Source organism: Ambystoma mexicanum, chromosome 4p, assembly GCF_040938575.1.
Source record: "Ambystoma mexicanum isolate Mex_15411 chromosome 4p, UKY_AmexF1_1, whole genome shotgun sequence".
In the NCBI taxonomy this organism is placed as follows: Eukaryota; Metazoa; Chordata; class Amphibia; order Caudata; family Ambystomatidae; genus Ambystoma; species Ambystoma mexicanum.
In genome coordinates this window covers 603,321,752-603,348,635 of record NC_090927.1, presented here as the reverse complement: position 1 = coordinate 603,348,635, position 26,884 = coordinate 603,321,752, and the positions used below count along the sequence as shown (strand labels likewise).

Genomic DNA, 26,884 nt, shown 5'->3' with positions numbered 1-26,884 from the left:
GTTGTTTGGCATATGTAAATGCGTTATTTACGTGCACAAATTAATGACAGTGGCCCTCATTCTGACTCAGGCGTTAAGGGGTTTACGGCGTCGTAAACGGCGCCGACCCTTAACGCCTGATTACAAGGTTCCCTTTGCGGGATGGCTCTTAACGGCTGCTTTTTTGCAGCTGTTAAAATCCATGCCGCAAAGGGACCTTGGCGATAATTACGGCCCAGTAACTTACGGTGCCGTAATTATCGCCTTTGCCCATTCCCATTATGCCCTATGGGGCGAAAATGGGAATGGGGAAGGGTAAAATGGGAAATGGGGATTTACCGCCCCACTCACCTTGGAATGGGGCGGTAAATCCGCCAACCATCATGGCGTAAACATAGTTTACGCCATGGTGGTAAGGGTACGATCCAGGCGGTAACTTACCGCCTGGGTCGTAATGAGGGCCAGTGTGCCTCATTACAACCTTGGCGGAGGACCATGGTGCTATTAGCACCATGGTCCATGCCGCTAAGGTTGCAATTCCGCCATGGTGGATGGCGGAATTACCGCCCCATTCCAAGCTGAGTGGGGCGGTAATTCCCCATTCACCAATGGCCCCTTCCCCATTCCCATTTTTGCCCCATAGGGCATAATGGGAATGGGGAAAGGCGATAATTACGGCACCGTAAATTACGGTGCCGTAATTATCGCCAAGGTCCCTTTGCGGCATGGCTTTTAACACCTGCAAAAAGCAGGCGTTAAACAGCCATCCCGCAAAGGGAACCTTGTAATCAGGCGGTAAGGGTCGGCGTCGTTTACGGCGCCGTAAACCCCTTAACGCCTGAGTCGGAATGAGGCCCAGTGTGCCAACACAGCCATTTCTTGTTGTTGTCCTCACAAGGTCAAACCCCACTGCTAATCCAATTCCCCTGGCACATCGGCTCTCATTTACTTGGTATTTCTCTGTCTTCTCCCATACCTTTAACTCTTCTTTCACCTTTGTTGAATTTCCTCTTTTATTTAAGCATGCTTCCATTCTCTCCATTCTCAAAAAACCTTCCTTTGCGACCAATCTCTCCCCTTTAGCTAACATCCTATATCTCTTCGTCAATTTCTCTTTAGACTTCTTGAATGTGTGGCCTATACCCAACTCTCTGGCTATGTTAAAGCTCATCCTCACTTACCACTGCCACGGTCGTATTTCTCTTTTGCTCCCTCCACCGAAACAGCTCGGAGACATGTCAGTAACTTCCTCACTCTGCTCGTCTGAACAAACTGTAATCTCTTATTGATTGGATTTGTCCCCAGCTTTTGAATCAGTTGACCTCACCGCTCTCTCCTGTTGGTATTCTGGCTCTGCGCTTGCTTGGCTGTCTTCCTACATCTCAGATCGCCCCTCCTCTGCTAGATGGGTAGATGATTCCTCCTCCCCTATGCCATTATGTTATGGTTCTCATAGGGTTAAGTTGTTGGCCCCCTTCTATCATCTCTTTAAACTAGTCCTCTTTCTTCTGTTACATCTTCCCATGGTTTAATTTTTCTTTTTCTTCTGCTCCTTCTCTGTTCTTCTGCATGACCCAACCTCTGACTGTCTCACTGTCATTAAACAATGGATTTTTGCTTACTCATTACATCTTAATTCATCCAAAAATGTATTTCTATTTTTCCCTGCCCCTTCTCCCTTTACCTGTTTCCCAAATAAGCATATGTTCTCCCCACACACTTCACTTCTGCCGTCTCCTCCTGCCACATCCTTGGTGTTATTTACGACCCCTCACTGACTTTTTCTACTCACTTGTCTTCTCTTACCAGCAGCTGTCGCGTCCAACTCTATAATATTAACAACTCTGTGATTGTCTCCCCTGCCAGACCAATAAGAAACTTTTCTTACCTTAATCTTTTCCTGTCTTGACTATTTAACTTCCTATTTGCTCAGCCTCTGTAATACCAGTAGATGCATAATTCTGAAGTTCATGCACTCTGTCTCCCACAGTGCTCTCACATCTCTCGTCTCTTTCATTGGGTCGCCTTTTCTTCTTCTTGGCTCTGATTTGACTATCTTTCTATTATATGTATTTGCACTGAGCAAGGGCGCTCAGCCAATCCTATTACTGGAAATGTGGGTGAGAACACACAGTGTACCGACTGTGTTCCTCCAGCCATCTGAGGCCCTTCTCCGGGTGCCCACCATTTGTTCTCCCTGGCCCCTACACCAAAACTACCACTTTCCCCCACTACACCCTCTTTTCCCAAGTCATTCCCCAGTCCCTCTCGCCCTCCTCCACGTTACTTCTTGCGCTCTCGGTACTGCTGTTCTTTCTCAGGCCGCTATAGAGATAAAAAAGGGACAGAGTCCTTTTTCTAAATACTGTCATGGCAGGGATCTTGTTTTTTTCACTGAAGATTGGGCTTGCGCTATGTGCTAGTCCATCTCCAGTAATTAAAAAAAAAAAGTATTCACACCCTGGATGAACCCCAGGGTAAGAATAGCAATAACCCCTGTTTAGGGGGGTGGTTAAAGGTCCGGTAACGGTCCTGAGCCCTAACCGAGGCTCTCGCGGGCTGTTATCTGCCGTGAACACCCCGCTAAGCGGGGGTGATTGCTACAATGTGTTTATGGCCTTGCGCCTTCTTATTTTGGTGCTTTTGTCACCCTGTACTCACACCTGTTCGTTCTGTTCTTCTTCTCCTCATCTGTTAACTGTTCCATCTCCCCATGTGCTCCATCGCATTGTCGCACTTTTCTCTTCTAGCTCCTAAACTCTGGAAAGCCTTTCTCCGCCCCCTATGCACACCCCCCACTCTTTCCACTTTCTGCACCTGGAACATGACTCATTAAATGGCCTCGCCCCACTCTTAATTGATGACTCTTGTGGCGCCATTAGCAATCTACTTTTTCTTTTGTTGTGGTCACTTTGTTTACATTTCATGTACAGCTCTTTTGAGAACGCCCTTTACACATGTAATGTATATCAATAAATGAATATGTACAATGTACATTGTTCGAAGTAGACATTACATACTGGTATAACACTGAAACATACTGTGCAGAATCCTTCCTTCTTGAAAAGAAAACTAGGAACACTTTTGACATCTGTAATCAGAGCTGCTTGGATGTGGGTGGGCGGCAGTGTGTGGGAGCGGGCTGAGCATATCGATGGCACTATTACAACCAACTTACAATATTTCTGTATAAAGGACCCGATATTGTGATTGCCAATCCATTGATTGAACCCCCCCTGCCCCCGTTGCATAGATGTATAGAAGACTTGAAGTCTGGCGTGAGCTAGAGGAGTCCGGCTGTTGTCACAATTTCCAATTATGTACAGTTCAAATCATCTGTGTTGTATTGCAGCTGCCAAGTAACTGAACTTCCTGAGCTCATTGGTGTCTTAAAGAGCTGCACCGTTCGCATTTGGTAGCAGGCAGGGCAGGCACTGCTCAGGACCCATATGTTCCGGCTGCTGGCAGGAGACACGGCATCTGTGGTTATGAAGCAATAGCTGTGAATAATTGCCACGCCATGACTAAATGCACGGCCATTAGGTACCTCTTCCCGTTGTTTTATGCGAATCCGAACCGCAGCAGCGAGCACTGAAGCCGTGAATCATTGCAGACCTGGCCCTATGGCATGTCTGGGTTTAATGAACAAGCAGACAGTATTAGCACGACTGCACTGTTCAGCTGCTTCCGAAATGAGCCACTTACTCCTCGAGCAGGCCTCCGAGTCAATCAACAGCGCGCGAGAATCACAGGGCCACTGTGGAAATCAACCTGAATCAAAGATCTGATCAATTTCTTAAAAGGAATACTATGTTTCTTTTGTGTCTCTTGATTTTCGTTTATTCGGTCCTCTACTCTAGCAATCATGGACACAATAAAGTTACTAAAGCAGTGCATCTATCGCCCTGCATCATAAAATACACCACATTTACTAAATCTTGACAGCTCTCCTCTATCTGACTTTCATATACCATGAAATACACAGCGTGAAAGGGTGTACTAACGTGCAGGTTTTTTTACACCGGTTTTTTGAGCGCTGAGTAGTGATGAAGCCATAAGGTAGTTCTACCATCAAACGTTGGCCTGCCAGTGTCATTTTTAAGAAGTCAGCTGAGAGTTCATGCCTTAATTGTAGCTGTAAATGTGTTGCCTTTACAATAGAGCTATAACCGAGTGTGCCTTCAGCTTCTTGATTTATATCTGTTCCTTGCACTGAAGTCATGTGAAAACAAGCATTACCAAAGCCAATAGTTTTGGCTTGTGTAGAGTATTAAATACGCATTTTAAAGTCACAACCGCTGGCTTTTTAAAGCTTTGCAAGGCGATGCAGTGTTTCCAAATCCTTGGAACAGCATGCTAGCATTATAAACCCCAAACCGAGCAAATCAGTTAAGAGTCTTGGCATTAAGCTCCTATCATCCGGTTCCAGGGAAGCTCACATTTCGTGGGTGTGTAATTGCGGCACTCTCAAGTTAAAGATTCAGAGGAAAACGTTGCCTTTTCTTCCTTTGGGACTTCGGACTAAGGTGGTGACTGCATCTATTATGGGATCCCTGGATTACTGTAATGGGATCTATTTGGGCCAACCGGCTTTTTTGATTCAAAGTTTGGAGTTGCTACAAAATGTGGCAGCTGGGTTGGCACTGGGCACCATACGATTGTCTCACTCCTCCACCCCCTTATGACAGCTTCCCTGGCTCCCAGAGAAGAGCCACATTCCTTGCAAGATTCTTTGCATTGTGCACCGCACAATTCATAATTCAGGGGCTGAACACATGCAGGCAAAGCTGGTCACCTATATTCCCTCCCTGCGGCTGCGTTCCGCCTCATTTCATTTGCTGCTGGTCCCTATATTCTCCAGGGCTCGGGCGGGGGGCCGTTCATTCTCTGTCCTAGCTCCTTCTCTGCGGAACCCTCTTCCCTCTCAGCTGCATGAGATCACAGACCTGCTGGGTTCTTCGCAAGGCTCTTAAAACGTACTTATTTTAAACCCTGCTGTGTCACACGGTGTCTCCTGTTGGGGAGCCTTTTGGTTTGTATTTTAATAATATATAAAGCACAGAACAAACAAAAAAAGTTCATAATCAAATGTCCAAATGGTAGGCCCTTGTAATATGCTTGGCTTAGCTGATCAGCATGTCCTGTACATGTTTTTTTTAAATTATAGGTTGCTGGGCCTGTAAGAAATTGAATCTGGTCTTTTTACAGAGATTCCACATTCAGGCCTTTCATACAGTGACATTTATCAGAAGGAGAACTATAATGGTGCTGACCCTTGAATAAATATCTGTCATTTAGTTGCTAGATTTTTGTAAAGGAAGCTTTGCGCCCTATGTAGTGCCTCGGTTAACAGATGGCCAGCTGTGCCGGTGCTGGAAAGGGTTGCAGTGGGACTACACCGGCATTCCAGATTTTTTACTGCTTTCATGAAATGAAGTTTATGCAGTGAACAATGCACCAGGGAGCTAATATCTTTACATTTTCTTTGTTGACTGGCGTGAAAACCATAGTTTTTACAGTCGCTCAAGCTAATGAAGGCAGCTTCTAATCTTTAGCATTTTTTAAGACTTGAAATAATGAACTTCTCATCAGAACCTGGGCAGCAGAATTGTAAGACCTTGCAAGGCTTCATAAGTGAAGGGCCTTTATTGCCAATACAAGTAGCAGATGCAGTCCTGTGGCTAGTGGCTGTGGGAAGCAACACGTCAATTTCCTAAGGTCAGGAGCAATTCTTGGACCGGCCCTGGCGCTCATGCATTTGTGTATGTGTTTATTGGATTCACAAATGTCTGCATCTGTGATGTTCACTCAGCACTGCACTCATGTGGGCCCACCAGTGTGCAATACTCAGGTCCCAAACTGTGGCAACCTGGCCCTACATATTATCAACCACAGACCTGGTGCTGAATTATGCATTGGCTTCGAACATCCATGTGGGTGCCGGGATGGGACTCTCCTCCTGATGGTAGGTTCCCATTCCTGCACACATGAGGGTCCTGTTATGCACTTCCTCCCTTGAATATACGGTAGAAAGGAAACATTGTACACTAATGTGCATGCAGTTCAAGAGCATTGGTTTTGGGGCAATTGACAGATGTGAAAGAACGAAAGTATTGTCAAAGCCAATAGTTATGGTTTTTGTGTAGGCATGAACTTACCATTTGCCAGCCACTGCTATTACAGTACTGCCTGCGCATTTGAAGGCAACAGCTTTAATGTATTGCTGGTAGCACATTGGTGATTTGTGGGTTATCCAGAGATGGTCACATTTTGTTGTTTCTTTCTCTTCCTTTGATTACGAATGTTTATCAGCAACACAGCAGTGTGTTCCTTGTTCTTGGTTCAAACGGAATTGTAATTCAATACGTTTTCAGGCTCAATTTGTTTTTGTTATGCACATTTTACAACGAAGTAGCCTGGTCACACCAAAACAAGGATAAAAGGGTTTGAGGGATTTTGGCAATTCATATTATGTGTCCTATCTATGGATCTTTAAATGTTTTAGGAGAGAGTGACATCTGGAGATATCATTAGCACCCGCGGGTTAGGTGCCTGGCAATCTGGAGGCCAGGAACACAGGCTGTGCCCACCAGTGAGAAGCCCCTGTTACATGACTGCCTGAGGAACCTCTTCATTCGTCTGCCATCTTTTTTTTGGTCACCTGCTCCTGCAGGGCCCTCTTTACCACCTCCCTCATTCCGCTCAGTCTCCCGTGCCTCTCACCGACAATCCTCTCACCTTCCCAACCCCAGAGCACCCCCTTACCTTAACTTACCTTCTCTGCCACTGCCTCTTTCCCCTTCCAGTTCTTTCTCCCCCAGAGGGCAGCACTAGACATAGAAACATGACTCACAACTGAGACTGCTTTACTATTTCTGTAGACAGCCATCTTGGTTTGCATTCTTAATGAAATTGGACATGCGTGATGCACATGCTCCAAATTGCTAGGAAACAAAAACCTATTAGCACCCCGAATGAAAGTCCAGAGGGCTGATATTCTTAAGTGTCGTTTGGTGAGGGGCTTTGCTGGTAATGGCCCTCAGCCTTCACTTTCTCCTACCATGGATCAGGTTGACAGGCCGATGCCGGCAAAGCCCACCCCACCACAGGTTACAGGACGGAGGAATGGCATGAGGAATAATGTAATGGCTCACTCGAAGTCCATGTAAGAGAGCATTCAGCAAAAATACTTCCAGTGTACAAGTGATCCAGTGATACAATTAACGTATATTTATGTTTTTGTCAAGGGTGATCTTGGTGATCCTGGGCTTAAAGGTCTACCTGGTGCAGATGGTTTCAAGGTAAGTAATAACAAGGCTGACACATACAATATGGCCAAAACAATGTGTATTTTGTTGATAACTGATGAGAATTCTCTGCATATTTTAAGCATTGTTCCAATATATGTTTTCACATCCTCACAAGACAATTTATTCTAAGTATTCATGGTTTTATGTTGAGGAAAGGGTTATTGAGTGCGTGAGAGAATGAGTGAACTTGTGCTTTTATTTGGTGCCTACGGTGGAGTGAGTGCTATCCCCATCTGATCTCCTTCACGGATCTCCTATAGCGCATAGCAAAGGCTAGTTAGAAACATTTTTGTATGCAGATGTTAAACATGTTAAAGGTGTTTAAGAAAATAGGGCTACAATTCAAAATTGCCTCTTTGCCCTGAATAAGATGAAATCCACTGTTGGCCATTGAATAATAATGCCATCCCTGCGGTGGTCCATAGTCGTGCATTTGTTGGGCTAGCTAGCGATGTGACGATTGACCACGTTTGCTCCTTCATGGAGGCTTGGGCTCTAATGTTGGCTGTTCAGAACCAGATGGGGTTATATGCTGAAAAAGAGTGGGGGCAGAGGGGTCCTTGAGTACGCCAGAAGTGATGGGTGAAGAAGCACAGTGTACAGATCCTAATTTGAGGTATTAAGCTCTAACAAAAAGCGGATCCTTTGAACAAAGGATTCTGGCCTTCTGCACTCCCACTAGAGTGGAGCGAGGTACCCTCTGCCACACCCAGGGGAGTAGGAGGAGTAAGCAAAGCACGGCTGCTTCTGCTCTTTCTGGATTCTAAGGTATCATGCACAGTGTTGGATGGCAGAATACATCCCATTCCTGGGATCACAATCAGATGGACAAGCATTAAGCAAAAGGAATGTTTCCACAAAGATCACCAGTTGGGCAGATGGCAGCACTTTATGGGTTTTAGATGGTGATTGGCGAACGGATGGCAAATGTTGAAATCTAGTTATAGTTTTGTGAAAACTAGATATTGAATACCTTAGTGCAAAAGGGCTAATAATGGAAATAGAGCCTCTGGTTACTAATGTGGAATAAATATAGTGCCCATGCATTTTTGTTCCTAATTGGGAAAGAAACCGCCATCTTTGGTTAGTCATGCTAAGCGCTCTTAAATACACAATTGAAGGGGGTTATTGAGCTACTGAGAAACAGAGTAAGTTCTTTGCCAGTCTCATAATGTTTAGTTCTGTAAATATAAGTACCTGTAAATATGATTCCTCGTTTTGACAATTATGTAAGAAAAGTAAGACAATCATAAAACCAGCAAAGTGTGACTTTTTCTGAAAGAGGGCCAGACATCTGGGGCATCCAGGGTCTGTCACATTTTGAGCTGCATAATCAGTGACACGTACCACCTGGCAGTAAATGTTGCAATTGCTGGGTGATACATGCCTATTTGTTAACACCAGTGGTACATAGTGGCAGAAAAAACACGGCAGAAGGCAGCTCTACCTGATACTACTGCCAGACAACGAGTCGGTGCGACCCCATCAGCCTGGAAATGAGCCCCGGCAAATATGGCCCGAGCCACCAGCTCCATCGGCTCTGCGGGGGGGAAAGCACCAGTCTCTGTGAAACCTCTGTGTGTGTGTGTGTGTGTGTGTGTGGGTGGGAGAGAGAGAGAAGAGATAAATGATAAAGAGAGAGAGAGAGAGATGGAGCCCTTCCCATCCAATAGAATGTGGCTAGAAGGTTAAAGTTGCAGACAACAGAGAGCTCCCTCCACCCTGCAGGGATGGTCAGTTGGTGGCAGAATAGCATTTAGTTTAGCAGTGTGGGGACAATGGGACTCATTATAAGTTTGCCGGTGGGAATTAAAGTTCCAGTAATAACGTTTACCGGCACTATTCCGGACTGCCAGTGGGGTGCCTGTTTTACCTCCAGTTAAAACATGGAGGCATATCAGGCATCCCACCGGCAAAAAAAGCTGGTCTTACCGGCATCGGTATTACCGGTGCCGGTAATCCAGGCATTGCATGGAATGGGGAATTACTTTTGCCGGCAGCTATAATCTGCTGGTAATACCGGAAGATCAGGCGCTGGTAAGGGTAACACCGTTTGCTGGTATCCTGGCCCTATACCGGCAACTATGCAATGAGGCCCACTGTCTTTAATACCTGCTGTGTCCTGGCTTTCCATGCAGCACTACTCCCAGACTCACTGCAGGTTCATTTCCTTTTCATCAGGTTCATGGAGTGACAGGAAAGTTGGTTAGCAAACTGAGATGCATTTTTTTGTTAGTTCAACCTTTTTAAACCTTTGTTTAGGGAGTTCAAGGCGCACCAGGAGGGAGAGGAGAGACTGGCCCAGAAGCAGAAAAGGTATTGTGATTCCATAATGGTGGCTTTATGAGTTAAAGGTCTGGGCGGTGCCCCCCCTCTTTTCATATGCTTTGTTTCACACAATTCCCAAACATTGCCCGTTTCTCTCTTGTTCTTGCCCTAGGGATGAATTGGGAAATAGCTTGGATTATAATTACCAAGGGAAATGTTGTTCCAATGCATCTTGGGTCGTCTACTGACCAGTGGAATGTTATAACTCGGAAATGACAATGGGGTGGATCTTTGGTGTCATATGTACAGCATCAAAGCAAAGAAGCTCAAGTGCTGTAGGCGTGGTGCAGTATGTGCATAGGGTGTCTGTGCAGCCCTTACTCCTTGTAAAGTTATACTGCTTTCACATTACAGGGGGATGAAGGAGAGCCCGGATTTGAAGGCATAAGGGGATTTACTGAAGTGAAGGTAAGGCCATTTTTAGTGAGCGATGTATGTTACATTATGTTCCCGTGCATGTGGCTCTTTTTTCTAATTCTAGGGTCATTACAGAACAGAGCAAGCATTGGCAAGGTCAGTAGGTGTCAATGCCAAGGTGAGCCTCACATGTCCCAGTAATGCCATTATATCCCTGTTCTAGTCAACACATGGTACCATATTACCCCATGTGTTATCCGCACATGTGCCAATAACGCCATCGAATGCCTGGTCCATCACACTCTGTAAGGCATAGCTTTGCAGGTGCAAGCACAACCCAAATGACGCAATCATATTTCTGCCACCTATGTAAGGAAAAGGAAAGGGGTCTTGTAAGGTGCCCTTCTAACAGTAATGCTGGGCTTGCTGCGCATGACCCTAGAAATAATATGGGGGGGGATGTTTGTGATACAGGGGGGGACACGAATGCTGAAAGCTTTGAAGAATAGTTTTTCAGCAGACCTTAAATTCCCCAATTATATCCTTAATCTAATCTCTGCAACCAGGCTATACCCTCACATTCACAGCTGCCTTCCTCTGTAAACAAACATGTCCCTATAATGCCATTATATGCATTATATGCAAATTATATGCAAACATACTCTCACATGTGCTGCTATTATATGCTAAATGTAGACTTAAATGCCCCTAACAGGCCATAGTACAGGTGTTGTAGTCACCATATGTACCCCAACATGTGTAGATCTGTCTATCGCATACTAAGTGTAGCCCCAATGCCCCAATAATACCATCACCTGGCAGCTATCTCCCCATGTGTAGGAATAGTCGCACACGCTAAATTCAATAGCACAGTGTGTTTGAGGCAAAAGGGGAAGCCAGGGGGAAGCAACTTTGGTGGCCGGTGTGTCCAGAGGGTGCCTTTGGGGGTTCAGAGCGGTCCTTCCTCCTGCTTGGGTCCTTCCACTGAAACCCACTGTAGCAGTGATAACGTGGCCCTGGACCATGTGTGGCACCCACTCTGCCATGCAAAGCAGACTATGATCCTCAGTGCGCTTAGCAGAGTGTCAGAAACACAGCAAGAATGCCTTCTGTGACTCAGAAAAGTGATCGGGCTCGTCCACTCCACAGTGCATGGACCTGTGTACTTTCTGATCCTTGTCAAATGCAAGACAAATGTCCAACATCCATGATATCAGTTGCATTTGCTTTTCATGTTGGGAATGACCATTTTCTGAAGTTTCTATGTCATTTCATCGCCAGTCATTTTTACGACTGGTAATTTTACAAATACATTTTGCCGAAATAAGTAATCGAATTACTTTTCTAACCACCCTTCCTCCACCTATTTTTAACTATTCCCAACACCCCCAACTCCTTATCTGACCCCCCAAAATGTCGATGAATTATTTCGGCAAAGTGTACTCGTAAAAAAAGCAGTCGTATAAACGACTGTCGATGAAAGAACACCATACCCTTCTGAATGGTTTCAGTGCCTTTGTGCTTCGTGTGCTCATCTACGACACCATACCCTTCTGAATGGTTTCGGTGCCTTTGTGCTTTGTGTGCTCATCTACGACACCATACCCTTCTGAATGGTTTCGGTGCCTTTGTGCTTCGTGTGCTCATCTACGACACCATACCCTTCTGAATGGTTTCGGTGCCTTTGTGCTTCGTGTGCTCATCTACGACACCATACCCTTCGGTGCCTTTGTGCTTCGTGTGCTCATCTACGACACCATACCCTTCTGAATGGTTTCGGTGCCTTTGTGCTTCGTGTGCTCATCTACGACACCATACCCTTCGGTGCCTTTGTGCTTCGTGTGCTCATCTACGACACCATACCCTTCTGAATGGTTTCAGTGCCTTTGTGCTTCGTGTGCTCATCTACGACACCATACCCTTCTGAATGGTTTCAGTGCCTTTGTGCTTCGTGTGCTCATCTACGACACCATACCCTTCTGAATGGTTTCAGTGCCTTTGTGCTTCGTGTGCTCATCTACGACACCATACGCTTCTGAATGGTTTCAGTGCCTTTGTGCTTCGTGTGCTCATCTACGCAAGGACATGCCTGGAATCAAAACTGCAGGTTTTACTGCAGTAGCAAGAGCTCAACCTTTCATCTTGCTGAGTTACTTGAAAGGAGTATCCATGATGAAATGACCACTGCTCTGCAGGAATACAAGGGTGAGTATTGGCTGAACTTCCTACTCAGCCCTCACTCTGCTGTAAACCAACAGGGATCCCAATGATAAAGGTGAAACAGGACAAGTCAAGAGATATACCTCCTTCGCCTTTTGTGGTAGTGTGGGCTGGGGCAGGATATACTCTTAAGAGGGGAGTGAACATCACAACAGTAGCAACCCAAACATCAATAGTACAACAGTCGGAAATAAAGGAATTTCCATTCAAGGTTCTATACAAATACATACACATTAAATAGGCACACCAATATGCAATAATACATGGCCTTAAAAACATTAACAAGAACAGACTCCTGTGTAAAGAACTCATAATAGGCAGAATGTAGATGATGCAAGCACTCTGGGTAATGTAGCAGGAGTCAAAGGCAGGACATTGCAAACAATGTCACCAAAGCGTGTATGTCTTCATGAAGGGTGCCCATGGGTATCTTAGGAGTCTCCAGGTTCCCAAAAGGGGACTGGGGCCTTTCAATAGTAACTTTATCAGTTCTTTGGTGGGGCAACAGTGTCTTTGCAGGTTGAACAAGTTTGGATAGGGTGAGTCATGCTAGTCCAAGCTACGAGCTGGCATGGAATCGGTTCAAACTGGACCTCCATACAGTTCGAAGGAAGCATTCGAGCAATGCAGTTCGGAAGGTTCACAAGAGTCAGTTTGAAAGCTGAGCCAGTTTGAGATGTTGGTAACCACTTTGTCTGGTGGACGAGTGGCAAAATGCTTCCAGCAGTTCGTCATGTTCCGTGGCAGTTTGAAGCTGTGATCCTGATGGTCCAAATGATGGGGAAAGAGGTGGCAGTTTGCAGTCATCCACAGTGGTGAGCCAGTTGTTTGAGCCAAACAGTTGATGTGCTCTGCTTCGTACGATGCGGCATCGAGACGGTTCGATGAATGCAGCAACACCAGTGGAAAGGAGGTGTGAAAAAGTGCCAAAAACAGCACTGTCAGTCCTGGTGGTTTGAAGGTGTTCAAACGCGGTAAACTCTGGTTTATTGATGCTCCAATACAGTAGAATGTGGGCATCCAACTGATTCACTTGTTCTGGTACTGTGAGTCCTAATCCAGCGGCTCTGGGACAAGATCAGCCCTTGTTCTCTTCATTCCCTGCTAGGAGAGGCTATCTAGCACGTGTAGGAGTGCTTGATGTCCAGTGAGGATCCTGGGAAACATAGTCGCTGGCAGAGATTGCAGGTCTTGGTCTAACAGCAGTTCACCCCTACTGTTCCCTAAGGATGGGTAGGAAGCAAAGCTTGCCTCTGCTGTGGAGCACATGCTTTGTCTTCCTGCATCATACCAAACGTGCTTTGCTGAGCAAGAAGTGGAGGAGACAGGAATGACAAGCCCACAGAAAAGCAAAATGTAGGAACTATTCAACCATTTAATTCTGTTCTGTTTGATTGTCTAATCCCACCTCCTTCCCAACCCTGCTACCTCACAGACCTTTTGTTATGCAACACTGTTGTGTGTGGTTGGCCCTTTTGTTTAGGGTGTGCCTCTTTGAAGGTTGGTTCACAGAACTCTGTTGCTGGTAGATTCCTGAGCTGGAGGGAGGTGTTACCCGACTTAAAAAAAGATCAAAGGGGGGAACGCCACTGCATATTGTTAAGGATTCCAATCAGGCGTCACACACTGGACTAGGACACTTGGTCTTAGCCTGGGATGTGGTGCTCAATAGGAATGCTTTTCTTTAATCTCAATGAATTCAAATAGAGCCGGTTCCCGATACGTCTCACACCCACTTTTACAAATACCCTGGGTCACAATGGATCAGGAACCAGGCCGGTTGCTGAAAATACAGTAATTATTTATTTTTTAAATTCACAAAAATCACACACATTTTACTATTCGACAGCAATCACCAATGGGGTGATAATGACAATGGAAATGGAAGCAATGCGCTTAGTTAACCTTGTAGTATAACATATCCAAAGCACAAATGAATAGGAGCAATTTTTGAATTAGGATAGACAGCACCCAAGTTAAGGTTTCCCCCTGCAATGTTCCCTCAACACACCAATAATCAAATCCAACCTTCCCTCACAAAATCAGAGGCAAAAACATATTTTAAAACCTTTGCAAAGGCCTAAAATAACACTCAGATTTTGTAAAATAATTAATTATAGGTGTGTTTAAAGAATGGTATACATATGTTTTATCACAGTATTAGGGATGTTATCTCACTATCATCCATAAGGTAAGGTATCACAAAAGCATACAGATCACCAAAACAGATTGAAATTGAAAACCCAGTGCAGCCGAATTCACACATGGAAAAGTTGCATTTTTTCTGGTTTGCAGTTTTAGATGCAAACGGTTTTTTTCAAAAAATGGGTGAAAAACACTTAATCGGAATGCGGTTTTTGGGCAGGGTGAGAGATGCACAGCACAGGGACAATATAGAAGTGAAAGGAGGGCTATAGCTAGAGAATTGAGAGCGATTTGGAAGGCAGAATAAGGTTAGTTTTTAGGAAAATAGCAGTGAAAAAGAGAAAATCTGTTTTAAAAATGAAAGGCACATTTTACCTAAACTAAATTATTTAAACTATATTGTTAAAGAAAGCCATGGTATGTTCAAAGATTGACTTGTGACATCAACCTTTTCCCACCGGGTTCTGATCTATGTGGGAATTAATTTAAATTACTCCAAATATTACTGATGAGTTATAAGATAAAGGGAATAAAAAGTTGCGCTAACACTAGGAAACAAGAACAGGGTGCACAGAAAATTGGAACAGTCTATACAAGTTATCAGGGTGTGGATAAGGTTGCTTAGAGAGTGGCACAAGGACAAAAGTCAAGATGGGGTAGATTATGTGTTATGTGGTGGGGAATACTCACAGTCCGCTCTTAAATTTGGAATTAGGAACAATCAACCGGGTTCTGGACTCCAGGGCTCGGGTCACCAGGTAGCGGCGGACTCTCCTAGCAGAACAACAGCAACAGCTGGGCCTGTCTGGTTACTGGATAATCAGGACAGCTGGATGGCAGGGTTGTAGCAGGCATGCAGTTAGTGGGCAAAAAGCCAGTCTGGTTTCAGGATGCTTCCCAAAAGAACACCACAGCTTTTCCCTTTTGTTATTGGGATTTTTGTTTAGTGGAATCTCTGGATTGAGGCCTTGCTGGGATCGTCAGCAAAGCTTTGGCCTTGCAGTGGAGTCTGGAATCAGCTATGCTTTGACTTTGCAGTGGGATCTGGAATCAGCTATGCTTTGGCTTTGCAATGGGATCTGGAATGAGCTATGCTTTGGCTTTGCAGTGGGATCTGGAATCTGGCAAGATGAATGTAGAAGATCGGGAACGCAGGTGCAGGAAATTCAGGAAAGAGTCTGTCTAGAGTTTTGTCAGCCACCCTCTTTATAGAGCATGGTGACATCATAGAATTATACGGCAGGGCAGGCTTAGCTAAGCATGCCTCTAAACAACTGGATTGGTCGGGGGAGATAGTTACGGCCTTCCTCCCCGCTGGTTGGGTTTCAAGGGCATGATGTCAGATTTACGATGTGAGTTTTTTTTTACAATATCCACAACCTCCCACAGTTACTTTAGCTAAAATCCAGTTTTGCCATAAATGGCACTTTTATACAGTTGGGGCATCTTAACAAATTACATAAGCAGGTTACATATTTTCTGCAGAGCTTGCCAGTCCAACTCTACAATTTGTAAGACATTGTTTTGCCCTTCTACCAATTTTTGGTCATTTTTAGTGTGAAATATTTGGCCTAACATTCTATAACTTTACATGTGTGTATGGATTATCATTAGGCATGTCAGTGTTCAATTGTACATTGGCATCATGTACACTTTCCTTGGAATACCTCATTCTCTGCCATTTCTGTTCCCTATATGGCGGTGAAGGCTACAACATCTTAAATTAAAACCCACAAAATTACATTAAAACTGTCAACTTTTTACATTCCTGAGAATGTCTGTTGCATAAATTACCATCATTAAAGTTTCTTAATAAAACAGTCTTTTGAAACAAATGGGCATCCTTTGTCCTTCACTGGGACCATTTTTTTCTCTTCAGCTACCTCCAACTGTGATTTCCCCCCAGCGTGGGGAGGGGTTTTCCCAGTTTGATTGAAAGTTTATGGCTGCTTCCACTTCACAGGTTGGTGTCCTGGAACTTCCATTGTAAGAGGCCTCAGCCCAGACGAAAGTCAGCCAAAGTAGCAATTATCACTTGTGTGTTCTAGCATCTACTGTGAGGGGCCTTCTGTTGCTGGCAACCCCCAAGCAGAAACCTGTTTGGGGCTGGTTTCCCTCACTGCAACCAATGCAATTTTATTCCCTATTTTATTTATTTTTGTTATAAATCAGAATAAAGCCTGTTGAATAAGAGCTCCCATGTCTGTTTCACAGCACCAAACCCCTTCACATTGCTAGATAAGGGCAAGGCCTTATCTAACGTTCACCTTTAAACAAGTGTTTTTTGAAGTTTGCAAACGTGCATTTTAAACGTGTGGTGACTACATTTTCCTTGCAAATTCGATTTCTCTCTTCCGTCTGAATTCCCATATTGTTTTGTAGCCATAGTTAGCTTCTGGTATGCAGCAATGGGTTAAAACACAGATGCACTGCAATTGACTTGGCCCAGAGAGCCAGGGCCTTTTTGACGCATTGATCCTTGACATTTTGTAGTCAAAAAGTAAAGTGTTTCCTGTAGCTGAAGTACAGCTTCTTTTGATTTCATCAGATCTGAACAACAGCCTTTCATTCAGGAATACTGCTCGTGTCTGCTTAGAGCACAATGTTGTTCTGCTGCTTCATTGACTATGAACTCCTCACCTTGTAAACATTTTGTCAAAATCATGTAAGGAATCACTTGGAAAATTAATATGTGATTTTGATGGGTTCCCTAGTTTGTATCAGCTGAGTCAGAACCCCACCCCTGACACCATATGTGAGGAGCCAGGAATGAGACACAGGCACAGAGGACTCATCATTTATCTTTTGTGACACCATCCTCGGTTTCTTTATTATGTATCTGTCCCTGGGTGTCAGTGAGTTAAGGGCTTTCCCACCTATTGTCTTATTGATATGTAGGATTCAAGGCAGGTTTTATACTGACCAACAATGATTTTAGACAGAGTTGTTCATTTGCCCCTTACTTGCTTTGTTTTTGGCTGACTCTTACAACAATATATTGGCTACAAAATTAATCTTCCCAAATGAATGGAGTTTGCTGTAGATCTCTCTTCTAGCCAGACGGTACCACACTACTGGATCTAACGCTGGCTGTGCTGCAAAAAACCTCATGCAGGCAAAAGAATATTTTGAATTGCAGCAATTCATTCTAGACAATGCAAAATAAAGACTCTGAGCCTGATTCAGTTAAAAGTGTGCATTAATCCTGCAACGGGCGTGCACCGGGAATGACACTGCCCAAGCCGGTGCACAGATGTTTTTCTGCGTGCTCCATGTCATCTCAAAGTAACCGTATACACAAGTCGCGGCCGGCACACCCCCGACCCACCCGCACGCAAAGCAGAAACAGCCAGAAACAACAACCTTTGCGTGCTCCCCCGCGCAAATACATGCACCCTCAAAACAATGCGTGGGGTCCCTTGCAAGCAGGCCTGCATCTCGGGGACCCTGTTTGGGGTCCCCAATAACTGTAGCTGGAACCCTGACAACATGCATATGATTTATCGTAACTCGGGTAAAACTCCGAAAATGTTAGTGGGAACCCCTGTAAATCGTTCCTGCACCCCACTACACTGTGTACACGCACCGCTAAGTAATATCGGAACCCCGGCTATGTACACACACCCCTTAATTCAATACCTGATCTTACTTCTGCACTGTGCATCCTATACGCAAGTGTCTGTATGCCTGCCTTTGGTTGGCGGATAGTATGATGGTGTTGCGTGGTAATTTTACTGCTGAGAGGTTTCGCAGTCGGATCGATGAATATGTATCATTCCGTACAATAGTAGGCGTGCGATGAACGCCTGTGGCCCGTCCCTCGTAACACCTACATTTTCCTTTGTTCTCCCTCATTTTCTGTGTCCCGCACCCTTCCCAGTCCTCTGTGCAAGCCATGCCCACGCTCAGCGTGTTGTCACGTGCAAGGCACTCGGCCCCTCCCAGCAGCGTGCCAGGCCACTGTGAAATCCAAGCAAGTCCCAGGAAAATCCAGCGCATTAGATTCCATGAATCGACTATCAGGATTTTGAACGCAATTTGATGCGCAAGTTCCCTATTTTCCACGTAAATAATTCCATGAATTGGGCCCTGTGTGTTCAGCACAGGTAGCACAAGATAGGTCTGGCCCTTGGATATTGAAACTATAGAATGGGTTAAGACTTATGCTTACCCTTATTTAGAAATTCTCTCTGCAGAAAGCGGCACTCGTACCACACGCCAAAATGCCCAAGATTGCTTGTTCGAGAATAGGGCGCTTGATTTCAGTTTACTATGAACTTGGTACATGACGGCACTCTCAGTCCCGATGTATGGCAGTGCTTCGGGCGTCTGATAACTGCACAGAGTTGGCACTGAAAATTCACCTTTTGTGAAAAGTCCTGGAGGTCCCATGAGGTACTCTATTTTGTGTTGCCCACCTCGAATGTAAACAGTCCAGTGCTATGGTCCGAGGGCAATTAGTACAGGCCTCTATTTTGTTTAAAATTATTGGGGGTGGAACTCAAACTCAACTGCCGATAGTGTTTTAAATTACCTTTCTCCTTCCTAAGTAAAGGAGAAATTCTTTTGGTTATGCATACCAATAAAATGGAGGACATGGGAATTCTAAGTAGAAGTACAACATGCAGCTGGTTGAAAGTGCACCCGGGGCGCACCAGAAGCACATGCTTTGGGAAAGAGCGAACACATTACTGTTCCTATACCAATATATCCATGGGAGGTATAACATTTAGTAGCCTGTCTGCAGGAGAATCCCAGCACTAGTGTGTTTACCACTGAGTGCTTGCATAAGAAACCAGCAGAGCAGAGTGCATATCCAGGCTCAAGAGGAAGTGCCGCAAGAGGCAACAAAGTGTGTAGCCGAAGCTGCTCATTATGCAGTCTTTATGTTAATGGCGCTGGGCATCCATAACACAAAAAGCACATTTTCTATGATGCTATAAATAACGCTTATTACTTGCTGTTGTTATTGTAATTGTGCATCGTATGGCTCGCAATGTGGCATGCGGGACATCTAAGATGACTGAAAGTTATGTTGATTTACTTATTCCTGGTGCATGGAAAATCTGGATACAAATATTGATCGGCCATCGTTGACAAATGCACAATCTGGCATTCACACCGAGCTCTGTTGTTGTGCATGTGAGCAGGGCTCTTGCTCTTGGCAGAGGTTGTGTCCCACAAAGAAATCTAAAGTGCCCCACTTCTTGCAAGCACCCAGATATATCACAGTGGCAAAAGAATACAATGGCTCTAATCACAATGCCTTTCTCCTCTAGGGTGATGAAGGCTTTCGTGGCGCAGAAGGCTCACCTGGCAGAGATGGCTTGCGGGTAAGCACATACAAATTTTTACGGTCTCTTTCAACAGCACATGTTTATTCAACGAATTGCCAATAATTTAGTGGCATAATGGGAATAATGGGGTCGTACCCATCTTTTAGGATCAAGTCTTCTTTCTTTGAGATCAGAGGCTGAGGTTCACCAATAGGAATCCTACCCTCAGTTAAAAGCTACGGTAGGGTGGAGAGCCTGGAAGAATCCACTGTGATCATAAGCATGATATTGGAATGCGCTAATAGGCCAAAATAATCAACCAGTGGAATAGTTGCAAGGGTCCACTCTCATAAATGTTGCACATGTAACCTTATGCTTTTGTCATGTAACTAAGACGCTTTCTTGTAACAGTGCCTCGATGCCCCTAGGCTGTGTGTGCGCTTTATACATTTAAATAAATAAACAAACATTTATAGTGAATTTGAACCATTGCTGAAGTGACAAAAAGGCTTCAGTGTACACTCAAATAACTTATTGTAGACAGAAGTCAAGTTTGAAACCTAACTTGCACCCCCAAAATGCTTTGGGGATGACATTGTGTCACACTCTACATCACCACGTACCTTACTGTATTACTAATGCTTCTATGATTATATGTCTTACTTTTACATGATCTAAAAATGGGTCTTCCCCCATTTTCGTGTTATCGTGGGGGGAGGGGCTTAACACTGACTATGGGGAACCATAACGTTTATCAAAATAGCAGGCAAGTCTCAAGATACCCCTCCCTCTTATGAGAATGTCGTTAGCCCGCTGTGGACATAATGCAGGTATATTCAAATTACTGCAATGGATCTCAGCTCCTCTATGTAGTAAAACATGTGCTCCGTTATTTCTGATCTATAAACTTAATTCAAACACATAATGTACACAGAATTCACAAAAATAAACAATCACAAAATATCACAAACATTAAACATTCACACTACAATGTTCTACAAAATTGCCAAATAATGGCCAAGCACTGCTCATAAAAGTGAGTAGGTGCAATATGGAGTTAGAAACCAAAGGGCATTTTGTGAAATCAGCATATTTCTATTAACAGAACGTTATTCTTATACATTTTTTATTTGTATCCATGTTGTGTACACTACCAACAGAGTTTGTTATGCAGATATAATTCACTTTTCTGATCTACTTGGATGGCAAACACGCATCTTTAATGCAGAAAAAATCACAATATTTGAATTTTACACTCCATCCTCCTTTTTAACATTGTTTCTTGTGTGTTCACACATTGCCCAGTGGGTGAGTTGTCTACTCTCTGTTTCTGCTCTTAAAAGGATGTTATAGAAAAAGGATCTGTCGACCTACGGTGTTTCGGCCGTACAAAAAAGATCTGCCCATCTTTTATCCCTCTTCTTTTTTAGTGTACACGGGGCCTTCATCAGGACATACAATTGATTCACAAAACAAAATACAATCGTATGACTACCCCACAATATTCTTTTAAATTCTGTAAAACAGCAATCATAACACAAACCATTGAGTGAGGGTCCTTTTTGTATAACACACTTACAAAAAGCTCACTGAAACCACAAGGTGCTACTGACCTTAGTCTTATTGTGCACATGGGGAAAGCAAAACCGAGTTTTCATGTTTTTTCATAGAACACACTTGTTCATGCTATTGGACCTACAGTGATAATATGGTCGTTTTAAATCTCCATTATGTTTTCCGTACCGTCACTTTTATTTATTCCTATTTAGAGGCTGGAGGATACACTGACCTTAATAGTTGAAACAGATTGATTACACATGGTGTTTTTTTCTTAGCATCTGCATTTCCTGTTTGTCATACCTGTTTGTAAAAAACATTGTCAGAAACGTTTTTCAAGGACCGTTGTCGGTCATTGATGTCTAGCTTAGTTGCAGTTGCTAAAGCATAGCGTTTTTATTCCTTTTTCTCATGGTCATTACAAAGGGCATTCATCCTGCGCTGGTCTATGTTGACACATAAGGATAACTACAAATCCTGGGCCTTTCTTGTTTCAATGGATTTTCAGTGTTGGTGTGTGAATGCCTGAGCACAACTGGAAAACATAAGAGGGATGGGTAGCTTAAGACTCGCCTGCTTTTGTGATTACGTTCACAGGCCATCACATTTGCACATTGCCAGTTGTTGCGTGACTGGTTGCAGGCCTAGTGTAATTTGACTGAGCACATTACAATCACATTTCATATAATATGGTCAAACAAATGTATAACACCAGAGGGGTGAGCCATTGCGTTTCCTGTGCCATCTATATCCAGAACCCCAGAGCATTAGTACCTAGTGATACAGGCAAGAGCCAATGAGCAGCTTGCTCTTTAATCAAAGACAGCAAGCAGAGAATAGACTTAATCATCCCCTAGGGAGGTGGGCATCATTACCTCTCCTGCCAGAAATGAGAGAGTACACATTTCCTCTGAAAGTAGTGGTAAGAAGCCGAATAACATAACATCATACAACATAACCGGTGTGTTTGTAGAGTACACATTCACTCCCACAGGGATATCTTAGTTGTATAGAACGATAACAGATGTTGAGTATTACCGAACTCAATGGCACCCAACTCAATGGTACTCATGGAGTAGTAGCTTGTGTTGATTACTAATTGATATTCCAGAGGGCAGAGTGCACTGCAGCTCCTTTGCCTTCAACATAACCACATCTCGGTGCATGAAAGGGATTCAGGCTCCTTATGGCACATGTTGCAAAAAGAAAAGAGTTTCCCAAATGGGAGACCAAGACAGTTGCACTACAAAGCCATACACAAGTAAGGCACGAGAAGCAAATGATGCGCAACTTACAATTCGGCGCTTTTATTAATTCATGAGCAATACAAAAACAACATGCATAGCCAATGCTTCACAGAACATTTCCAACATCCACAGTCTTTTGTCAAGGACGAACCACACTGAATGCTGGAGCTGTACTGAATTTGTCACCAACTAGCATGAATGCTTAAAGTTACAAGTACTTTGCACAATTGTTTAAAGTGACAAATACTATATTTTAACATTTAAACTACAGATATCACTTAAATAAATAGTCCATATCAAAACATTATTTTTATAATGCAGTGGTTACTGAAGCAAAATCATTTAAATTTAAATGTACGTTATTAGCATATGAGCACTATACACAGAGCGTGCAAACCTGGGGTTGTCATATGTATATAACAATAATTCAAAACGAAAATTGAATATGGCAGACAAAATGTGCAGTCAATCATTTACAGTAATTCAATTCAAGTCAGATGTAAACAGAATTCTTGTTATAGCCCATACATAAATGCCTCAATCGAATTACAATAAGAACCATACAAAAGGCAATGGCCCTCATTACGACCCTGGCGGAAAGGGTTTTATGCCAGCGTAATGCATGGCGTACCTTTCCGCCATACTACGAGTTCCCGTAGCGCCATGGTGGTTTTTTCGCCTGGTTTTTTCGGGCGGAAAAATCCATGGCGCTACGGGACCTGTTGTTAATTACGCCACCGTAATTTACGGTGGCGTAATTAACGCCTTCCCCACTCCCATTATACCCTATGGGGCAAAAATGGGAATGGGGAAGGGTAAATGGGGATTGGGGACTTACCGCCCCGCCAAGGTCGGAATGGGGCGGTAAGTCCGCCAACCCCCATGGCGGAGTTGGCAGCTCTGCGCCATGGACCATGGTGCAAATTGCACCATGGTCCTCCGCCAGGGTTGTAATGAGGGCCAATGTCTTTTATCCAGATCATGGATTTATGGCCAACATTTTAAGTTAATTACCCAGTAAACATGCCAGTCGCCCATCTGAGTCAGGGACTTCTGTTCCTTACATTGAAGAAGTGAAAAATGGCCACCTCTTGGCATTTATGTCCCTCATTCAATGCCAAAACACTGGAAACATGCTATAATTCCTCCATTTTATTCTCAAAAATGGGTTACTACAGGGCTAACCAAAATGTCTAATTCTAATGGCCAGCGTATGATCCGTGTCTTCAGTGGCTCTTTAGTATCGCCAACATATTGATTGTTACATAGACATGCAATGACATAGATAACAGAAGTGTTTGTGTAGCAATAGACTGCTGAACAGAGGATTTAATATGTCCATGTCTATCAGAACAAGATATGTTAACTCGCAGTGAAAAATCAAATGTTTTGCATTTTCAGCATCTAAAGAATTCAGGTGAACAATTATCATTCCAGAACCTGAATTAGATGCCACTTGACTGCAATGAAGATAACTTTCACAAAATTGATATTTTAAGTTTGGTAATAAAAGAAAAGTAATCAAGGGACCACCGGAACAGGCGAAACCCACATCGTCTGCCAACAAATACCAATGTCTCTGTCAAGTTTCATGAATTTTTAGGTGGCCATATGAATATCTGGTAATAAACCTAGTTTTCAGTTATTCATCACCAGTGGCTTGTCTGTCATTCCTGAACTTGTTTCAATAATGTTGTTCTAGCAATGGTGGAAACTCTCTGTGTAGTTCATTTGACAAGCTGTCCACTCCAATCTCTTGCTTTACATTCTAACAAAATGATATCCACTTCAAGCTGGGAATCAATATCTCAAGACCAGTTTCTATATGCTAATCAATTAACAATATGGAATATCCTTGATTGTGTATTTGGGATGAGAACCAGAGGTTTGGAGAATTCTGGCACTTGAATTGGTTTTGCAATATCCATTGATGTAGAAATCATGACTAATTGGCACTTAGCATATCTCTAAGTCTAAATACATTATTGAAGATCTTAAAATTTCCATGGTGAAAGCAATAGTAAATAGATTGTGATTCAATAAAACAAGGTAAGACTTAAATTTTTCTTCATTACCTGACCAAAATAACAATAAGTCATCTATAGAGTGAAACCATAGTCAGACGATGGGCGCAAAGATCATAAACCCAACCTCCAACATCACAGTAGCCTCATACCTTCCCATCATAAGGTTCACATATTATGTGTCAAATATTGCCCCAGTAGCCATGCCTCGAAGTTTTCACGTGACATTGTTATTCAAAATAAACTCAATAAGACTCAAATTGCCATCCACATGATTTGAAAAAAATGAAGATGCAATGTCCAAATATATCTTGTTTCTTCAATGCCACCCTTATGCCTTGTAGAGGTACACAAGGATACAGAATGTAATGTTGCCAGAAGAATTTCACCTTCACTCTTAAAATCATCAATCTGTAATACATGTTTCATATCACGCAGACATGAAGTTAATGCCACCACCAAGGGACCAAGAAAAATCCACATGTTCCAATTTTTCTTCACAGAATCTACGTATCAATGCAATTATAGTTCTTCCCATTGGGGGAGACCTAGACTTGTTAATTTTAGGAAGCATGTATATCGATGGCCTAATAGGATGCAGGTTCCACAAGAATTCAAATTCAGTTTGTGTCAGGAAGTTGGTGTGTAGAGCCTTGGAAGAGAGCTCCTTAAAGGAGACCACAACATTGTCAATTGTATGACTTGACAAATGAACATAATGCAGGTGATGCAGTTATTCTCTTCCAAACAAATAATGGTCTGAGGGAAATAATGGAGGGTGTCGAAGACATTTGCCACCCAAAAAACATGTATTTATTAATGGGTCAAAAACTAAGACAATGATTATCGGAAAGATATTCTTAAGTGGGGTTACCCCCCTGGACAAGTCAAATCATTTGATTATTTGGGGATCAGATTTGCCTGTAATGGCTTGTGCAAGCCGCAGGTGGATAAAAGCACAGTGTTTTTAAAACAGGTAGCGGGAGGGATAGTCTGGTTTTCTCGCCGCTTCAGTTACCACTTTGTTGGTGCCTTGCTAGAGGCCCTTCAAGCCAAAGCTGTATGGAGAAATGTATGACAGAGAACATTGGGGCTATGTCCATGTGCTCACATTACAAAGAGTGGGAACATATTTTCGAAATCATTATTATGGATTCCGTTTGCAAGATCATCAATCCTGACCCAGAAAGAACTAGCTATAAGAACTATATCTGAGGAGCGTGTTTTAAAACCCCTAATGCTCTTGGTAAAGATTTGGGCAAATCTTGCCCGTCTATATATAAAACCTACTTTACAGAGTTTCATACATATCCAAGTTCAGAAAATCGTATTTGGTTTAGATCAGTCAAGACAGAATTTGTAGCTTTGGACTTGGCCCATTTTTGGGATTATCTGACTAATATCACAAAGCAAGATTTGAGCTACCTGAAAACAAAGTATGGGAGAGCATGGACATTACATTGTCAGAAAAACCAGCTGAAATCCCTATGATTGCTTGTTACCTACAAGTTATTAACTGTTTATCTCAGGAAAAGTATTTATAGAAAATCCCAAATCCCATTATGAGGGCTTTTAATATTAGATTTCGTCTAGGCTCTTTGCCCATGGATGAGAATGTGGGGAGGTGGAAAGTATCCAATCCAAGAGACTTATGTTGTGCATCTGGAGCACCAAGGGAGATAATAGTAGCTTTCCTTTTTTAACTGTTTTTTATGTTCACAATTTGTGACCCATAGGAATACATTGCTGAAACCTATGCTAAAAAAGACTGGGTCATGTGCACATGTGAAGCAATGGAGTGGGTGTCTAGCTCAGTTAATGAAGAGGTTGTCGTTGCAGTGGCTCATTTAATTTTGAAAGCATAGTTAGTCAAGCCGAGAAAGTGGTAGAAAGGCATAAAGCAGTTGTTTGTATGCTCCTCTGTTAGACGCTTCAGCGTTTTAAAACCTATTTGTTCTCATTGGTATGTTTTATCTGTTTTATGAAAAGTCCTTGGAACTGGTTTTTAAACTTGTATTATTGCTTGAAAATCTAATGCTGGTTGAACAATTAAAATGTTTTGATTGATTGATTGAAGTGAACATAACACTCAGTTAGCTCTCCACTTACATTTTATAATCAATTGTGCCTTGAAGTACCACACAATCACCACTATCTGCCTCCTTGTTGACAATACTCTCACAGATATTAATGAGGCAATAGTACTTCTCTGTATGAGTGACACATTGTGATCAACCCACCTAGACGATTTATCAAGTAGTTTAAGATCATTTATCACACATTTTTCAAAAGTGCTTATGTGGTGAAACTGGCCTGTCGTGGAATGTACTTTGGTGTTTCCTTAAAAGCTGACCTCTTCACAATCTGATAGATTATCTAAAGTGACCACAGTCCCTGTTAGACCATTCAATGTCTGCAAATTATCTAATGTAGTAAAATTT

General features: G+C 43.2%; 1 protein-coding gene across 1 annotated transcript in view; it reads left to right on the top strand.

Annotated features, from left to right (window-relative positions):
* Positions 1-26,884, top strand: part of LOC138453376 (collagen alpha-1(IX) chain-like) — a 254,517-nt gene that overhangs the window by 122,124 nt on the left and 105,509 nt on the right. Inside the window, exons 10-13 of the mRNA XM_069606150.1 lie at positions 7,227-7,280; positions 9,552-9,605; positions 9,972-10,025; positions 19,619-19,672. Of these exons, the coding sequence (XP_069462251.1) occupies positions 7,227-7,280; positions 9,552-9,605; positions 9,972-10,025; positions 19,619-19,672 (216 nt within the window). The remainder of the gene's footprint in view (positions 1-7,226; positions 7,281-9,551; positions 9,606-9,971; positions 10,026-19,618; positions 19,673-26,884) is intronic.